Source organism: Curcuma longa, unplaced genomic scaffold (genome assembly GCF_044706935.1).
Source record: "Curcuma longa cultivar G26 ecotype Majalengka, Jawa Barat unplaced genomic scaffold, ITB_CL_G26_1.1 contig_20046, whole genome shotgun sequence".
NCBI classification, from domain to species: Eukaryota; Viridiplantae; Streptophyta; class Magnoliopsida; order Zingiberales; family Zingiberaceae; genus Curcuma; species Curcuma longa.
The window spans coordinates 1-7,552 of NW_027431255.1; the positions used below are offsets into that span (position 1 = coordinate 1).

At 36.0% G+C, this 7,552-nt stretch overlaps 1 protein-coding gene across 1 annotated transcript; it reads right to left on the reverse strand.

The window, feature by feature from the left end:
- Nucleotides 1–2,444: 2,444 nt before the first annotated feature.
- Nucleotides 2,445–7,544, reverse strand: LOC141817313 (calcium-transporting ATPase 4, endoplasmic reticulum-type-like). Its single transcript, XM_074704989.1, has 4 exons — nt 7,254–7,544; nt 6,326–6,435; nt 4,470–4,698; nt 2,445–3,416 (listed from the first exon to the last, which is right to left on the reverse strand). Exons 1-4 carry the CDS (start codon nt 7,461–7,463, stop codon nt 2,838–2,840), a joined length of 1,128 nt encoding a protein of 375 aa, XP_074561090.1. The 5' UTR covers nt 7,464–7,544; the 3' UTR covers nt 2,445–2,837.
- Nucleotides 7,545–7,552: the final 8 nt, after the last annotated feature.

A 7,552-nucleotide genomic window follows, 5' to 3' on the forward strand; every position in this document is an offset into this window, starting at 1 on the left:
GCTTTATCTGCACGATATTGAATTTTGCTAATTGTTGCCATCAATGGATTTCTCATCGTTCCAATCATCTATTCCTCATGCTAATGAACTCCAACATTATTTAGTTGACTCATCTAGATAAGCTTGAAAGCTTAAGTCTTGATTGATTTGATGTGGTTGACTATTTACACTACATCAGTTGATTCAATATTGAATTAGTCGATTCTTGTCATAATAATTTACTCGGATAGAAAGATATTGTTCAATGACATAGTAAATCAACTGAACTCAATTAGAAATTTAACAAACTTTCTATCTATAATAAATCAAGTCTCAATTGACTCACTAGTCGACTAAGCCCGTTTGTTATTGAAGTCAACCTCCAATCGACTAATACACTTGAAATATTATTTGGTTTGGTTTTATGCCAAATGAGAAATTACCTGAATCCTAAAATATATGTCACTCGTCTCTCAAAACACTTAAGAGTTACCAAATGTAGCTTGACTTGGTGACTGTGGTTGTCTCCTATTCAGTTACTTGTCCATCAATGCACTATGTCTATTGCTTGCTCCTCATGTCATTATTCACACTTCGCTTACATAGTTTGTCTTATTTTTCAATTATCATCAACACTACAACCTCAATGCTCCTCATCTTGTAGTTCCTCGGATATTCAATTCCATCCTTCTCCAATCTACAAAAGTCCTTGATCCGTTAAAACAAGCAACCTTAGCCGCACCAAGTCATCAAACAAGCTCTAGAAGCTTCATGTGTCTCCTATCAAGTCCATACACAACTCAAAGCACCTAATCAAACACATTAAAAACAATGCGGTTGAACATCACACTTAGAGCATAATTGTATTAACAAAATCTCCTTCCAACTCTTGCACTAGATCTTTTCTTCACCATATTTAGAGACAATGTCAAAATGGTCCTAGACTAGTGTGACCTTTACGACCATGACTAGCTTGAAGATGCTCCTCTCCCTGTCTTCCATGTGTGAGTTAGCTCAGTCACGTTTGTAACTTTGGTGCTTGCTTCCATTTCTTTGATATGATGATGGTGGTAAGGTTGGGGGTTGGAGTACCTATGGATAATAATAGCCTCTGAGCCCAACCTCGTGCCACCTTAAATAACAACTTTAGGCACAAGATATTATAGCCGTCAAGTTAGGTTAGGCCCACCGGGTTGGTCTGCCCCACCAAGTAATTTAGGCAGGTTGAATTGAAATTTATTAACTCATTTTAAGATGGGTTCAGATGGGTTGACCCGCCTAGGCCCGCGACCCGCATGGATCTGTCCGCGGCGGATTGGATTGGCTCGCGAGTTGAGAAAGTTTATTTATTTATTTTAAATTTTAAAATTAAAATAGAAAACTTAATAAATTAGTGAGTTTGATCCATTTAAATTACAATTCAAGCTTTAAAATTATAATTCAAATCTAAAAATTTCAACTTAATCAATTTAAATTATAATTCAAACTTAAAAATTTTAATATTTTTAATATGTTTTTTTAATTTTTAATAGGCCCGCGGGTTGATCCGCCTAACCCACGGCCCGCCTTGAGTTGAGTTGGGTTGGATATTTTCCAACCCGCCAAGTTGGTGGGTTGGCCCGCCCCGCTCCGCCATATGATGAGCCCGTCATGGGTTGATCCGCCCAGCCATGAGTTGGCCCGTTTGACAGCTCTACAAGACATCGACCCAACTACTGGATGGAGTTGTTGGATTTCTTAAGGATATGAATATAAATTAAGTTGAAATCCATACTCATGGACCTAAAAGGATTTAACATCTCCAACCCTAGAGTTGAAGGGTTAGAAATTTCAAAGATATTATAATTACTTATATAATAATTTTAATAAAATTAATAAAGTTTTAAAAAAATAAAATTTTATCTCAATGCAAAGAAATATGTCATTAGGTGGTGGTATGCTTATGATATTAGTGATGCTCTTCTAAGAATTGAAAAAGAAGGTTGTTATAAGGTAAATAATAAAAAATAGAGAGATTAATTAAGAGAATTTGAGTTGAAAGAATGAGAGAGAGAAAAAAAACATGAAAATTTTAGGATTTTTTTAAAGTTAATTTAGTAAATTTTAGACTAACTAGAGTTGAAGCATCTTGGTCCCTTTCTAAGTTTTTTATGATTGAAATTGTTCTAGTGGATCATGCTCGACTGAACACATAGATCATGCTCGACATGAGATAGAGGTTGTGCTCGACCTAAGCACATGTCATGCTACCCAACTCAAGATCAAGTCATACCCAACCCACATATCAAAGGTCAGTGAAAAGTGCTCATTACTCTTATTAAAGCGAAGAATGCTGTTATCATTGGCATTCCTGCCTTTCTGGAAGGATTGATTTCCAGTTTGAGCTGCTGGTTCTTACTCCAGACTCCAGGTGAAACGCTGAATACTACTGCCCACAAGAATGAAACAAAATTGTACCATCAAAGTTGAAAGATCTAAACATGTTTTCATTAATCACATAAATGCGTCAACTAAGACAACAAGATCAACTGACATTTCATCAGGTTCACAGTTCAAGAAGCTACATTGCTTATCATCGTCTCTTCTTCCATACAATTTTATTCACTATTCTGCACCAGGTGTGCCTCGAATAGCCCAAAGTCCATCTTGCTCGTCTCATAAGAATTGTTATCGAATGCATGTCATGACCTACCTGACCTGAGTAAATCTTGCTCTGGTTTCCCTGATTACGAACCACTGTAAAAGAAAAGAAAAAGAAAAGAAAAGAAAACAGAGAGAAGCAAACTTGACTTGCCCCCCATCATAAAAATGAATGAGGTGTGTATTTGATTGCCATCTCCAAATGTTCTAGCATCTACCTACTCATCTTTGTGCTTTGATGGTTCTCTCTTGGCACCTGAATAATTCGCACGGCGCCCGACAAACTTAAGAACCTCATCCAGAAGAATAACGGGGAACGCAACCGCCAACACCAAGAGCCATTCGTTGAAACTTAGAGGCACGATTCCAAACACTTGAGCAAGGAAAGGGACATATAATATCAAGAAATGAAGTCCAAATGAGATGGACATGGCCACGAGAAGCCATGGGTTGGACCAAGGAGGCATGGTCAGAAGGCTCCCATCTTCAGATAAAGCATTGAGCGAATTGAACATCTCGATCGCAACTAATACGGAGAGCGAAAGTGTCATTGCCTTGACCTTACCAGTCTGGAAGTAGTCACAAGGATTATCATCAAAGGTGAAGTGGCGTTCTCCGGCCACGAATGGTGTGACCTTGAAGCCTTCCCATGAGGGGCACTCTCCCCAGTTAGAAAGTTGAGAATATCTTACGAGGGTATGGCCATCACCACTCAAGTCAATCCCCATAAAGGAACCATGAGTATACCATATAATGAAGATACCAACAGTCGCAAGCCCGACGTAAAGTCCAATGACCTGTAGATGGAAAAGCAAGGTCAGCTAGGGCACATATGTTTCAATAAATGAGTGACATAAGTATGCATGATCGTTCGAAACGTAAATGTTACCTGAGATTACACCTCAACATTCAATAAAGCCATAAAAAACATAAATGCATGTAGAATTAGAACCAGAATCTCAAGACATGTTTTTCTATCATTAACAGGAATCAGTAGATACTGGAACAAGAATCAAAGAACATCGAGAACCTCATGTCATTTACATCCAGAGACAATGCATGACCAAAAACATGCACTAATTTGCATGGATACCAAAATACCCCCAAGATACCACCAGCATAAGAACGCTATGATAATTGACCAGACCAAAGAATTTCTGAAAAATCATGTTTAGCCAAATATTGGAAGTATAAAAATCGATGGTTCTTTTGTTGAGCACATGATGAAGATAAATAAGCTGTTAAGAGAAAGATTGAAACCCTATGCAAAGTGAAACAAGTATGACAATTGGACAATATACATGTTAACTGACTGCTCAGTTCTGAACCAAAACAAAGAGAGTCCAATGAAATCAATTCCCAAAAATAAGAAACAGAAACAATAGATGTTGAACAGAAAAGATTGTTATTGGTGAATTTCTTGCATCCATAATCGTGTTCTCTTTCGAAAAAAAATGGGAGCCAATGGTTAGGGACCATTAGGGTGTAGATAGTTCAAAGGAAGGATTAAAGCTAGGCAAAAGTTGATAATGATCATCCTTTATTCTTTCCTAAATGAGTAAAGAGGGACGGTGGATATTTTAAAAGATGATAATTTGAGCATTGATCCTTCATAACTCATCAGGCCAATATTGGACAGAAAACCAATTAAAAAATTTATGCATACAAATTTAACCATCCTCTCAATGTATGGGTGATTTAAGGAAGCAATTCAAAGGAGGGTTTCTTTCTCATTACTCCTAGCCATTATTCGATCTTTCATATTGCTAGTATAAACAAGGTTACAAGATTCATTCAAATAGATATTAAAAGGAAGAAATGCATAGACTGCACCAACAGAAAAGTCTTACCATATAACGGAATAAAATCCATGCAGTAATCAATGAATCATCACTTCTTCGAGGTGGTTTCTTCATGATATCTTTATCAGGGGGGTTGAATCCCAGAGCAGTTGCAGGAGGTCCATCTGTAACAAGATTGACCCACAGAAGTTGAACGGGAATCAGTCCCTCTGGAATGCCTAAAGCTGCTGTCAGAAATATGGAAGCAACTTCACCAATATTTGAGGAGATCATGTATCTGCAATTGGAAAAATGAATGGACATCACCAAGATCATCACGAAACAAAAAGAGATATGGAAGTTGTTAAATACAAGTTAGATATCCAACAGAAGAAGGGCTTCACTTAAATCACCGATAGTATTATTTGAACTCTTAGATGACCAAACACTTATATGCACTTTAATAAAATAATATAACCTCACTATCAATACAAATTAGATATCCAACAGAATGAAGGGCTTCACTTAAAGCACCGATAGTATTATTTGAACTCTTAGATGACCAAACACTTACATGCACTTTAATAAAATACTATAACCTCACTATCACTTAGTCATACCATTTAAACTAGTTCACGTTTAACTAGTCCATAGAGAAAGGATCTACATAATTCTCTTTGGAAATGAAAGAATAGAAAAAAGGTAGGGGGGAGGAGCCGAAAAACATAGTAAACCAGTATTAATACGGAAAGTCAGGCTATTGTATGCTAAGCTAATATGTATGTCCTGCACCCCAGTTCATTAACCTTACAATCCCTTTGGAATAGTCTTACAGATCTACATTGGAAAGTTTTTATAGAAATTTCCAACCAATAAAGAGTAGGCAGTGACGCTCTAGGATTTTCAGCTGGAAACATTTTTTTTATGGGGTATAGAGAAAGGATCTACATAATTCTCTTTGGAAATATAGAAAAAAGGTAGGGGGGAGGAGCCGAAAAACATAGTAAACCAGTATTAATACGGAAAGTCAGGCTATTGTATGCTAAGCTAATATGTATGTCCTGCACCCCACCCTTGTTCATTAACCTTACAATCCCTTTGGAATAGTCTTACAGATCTACATTGGAAAGTTTTTATAGAAATTTCCAACCAATAAAGAGTAGGCAGTGACGCTCTAGGATTTTCAGCTGGAGGGAGGGAGAATTTTTTTTATGGGGTATATAATGTAAAAGTTAGGAGGGGAATTTTAAGAAGATGTACAATATATAAGTTGATCCAAAATAAATTCAAATCAGTCAGAAATCTTCTTACAAAATTCATCAAAAAGAAAAAAAAAGAATAGGCCGGTGTATGAAATTCCCGTCAATGTGAGGTCCCAAGGAAGAGTCGGACCATATTAGATCTATTGTACGCAGTCTTACCCTGCATTGCAAGAGGTTATTTCCACGATTTGAATCCGTGACCACAAGATCACACGACAACAACTTTACCGTTACAGTAAGGCTCCCCTTCATTTATCAAGAAGAAACATATAAAAAAAATCTCATTATAAATTGAAAAAAGTATTGTACAGAGTAAATCACATCAGTAAGAGTTAAGGCTAAAGTATTAAACCTGGAATTTCTCATCTATGTTGCTTCAGATTTTTTCTCCTAGTTCTCATTTGTCCTCATGACAAATGCAATTGCATTATATATAGACTTTAACTTTTTTTCAACAAAGAAAACAACGTATTAACTCTTATTACTAAATTATGCATCAAAACAATGTGAACATCCACAGCATAAAAACACTTCAGTACTGTCCATACAGCTATACAACATGAATGACCAGTGATTAGGATAGGTTAACATAAGAAAATACTGGATCCAATATATAGAAAAATAAACATGTTGAAAAATTAAACAATTAAACAATAATAAAACCTTATAAATGCTTTCATATTGTCGTAGATTGATCTTCCTTCACCAACTGCAGCAACTATTGTACTGAAATTATCATCTGCTAACACCATATCTGATGCTTCTTTAGCAACCTGGTAAAATAAACTGCTAGTGTTGATTCTCAAAGACAGCTTAAAACATTACCAGTAGAATGAAGAGAATCTACCATTTACTTAAGTGGCACTTACAATCTCAAAAATTTGAACTTTGAAAGGCTTAGAAGAAACCCAGATAAGAAAAAAGAGGTATCGAAAAGAAAGACCTTTGTCAGAAGTCAAACTGACATAAAAAAAAAATAAACAAAGCCAACAAAATATCAATCATAATTCCATATTTTTAGCATAAATTTAAGAGAAGCTGTCCATATATTAGAAATAACACGTGCACAAAAAAGAGAAAACAAAAAAAGCAAATAAGAGAAGACAAAAAAAACAGGAAAAAAAAGGAAAAGAAAGAGAAAAAGCCCCAAAAATCCAACATTAGCAATCAAGCTAACAGGATCATTAATAAACAATGACTATAAGATGCAACCATATTTAATTCCACGTATTAGTAACTTTACAGTTCTGTAACAAGAAATGAAAACACGGATGGATTGGAGAAATTTCTTCTAAAAGCATCAAAAATCTCCTGCTAAAGTAGTTGGAAATGGACCATAGTATGTTCATAAATAAAGTTATATGATGAAAATATAAACAATTTCCATATAGAAAATGGATTCAAGTAGCAGGCAACAGATTTATAGTTTGAACTCTATTCTAGTCAGGTCTGCCTATTGTTCTTACAAGTGAATTTTTATCAATGACAATTTGGGTCCATGGAGTACATTCTGTTGCTTCTCATTCTTTAACCTTTGTGACCAAAAGAAACAAATGAGGACAGCCAAAATGTGAAAGTGAGTGTAACCTACCTCTGTCCCAGCAATGCCCATCGCAATGCCAATATCTGCCATTTTCAATGCAGGAGCATCATTCACACCATCCCCTGTCATAGCAACTACTTCACCATCTTCTTTCAACAATCTCACCACCTCTTGTTTATGCTTTGGTTCTGCCCTTGAAAAGAGAAGACCACCATTTTGCCTCAGAAGAGCCTTCTTTTCATTGGATGGAAGGGACATAAAATCTTTTCCCGTGAAACTCTTTGAATCTATGTTTTCCTCAGGCGCAAACACACCTATATCACGGCAAATTGCTTCTGCTGTTTCCT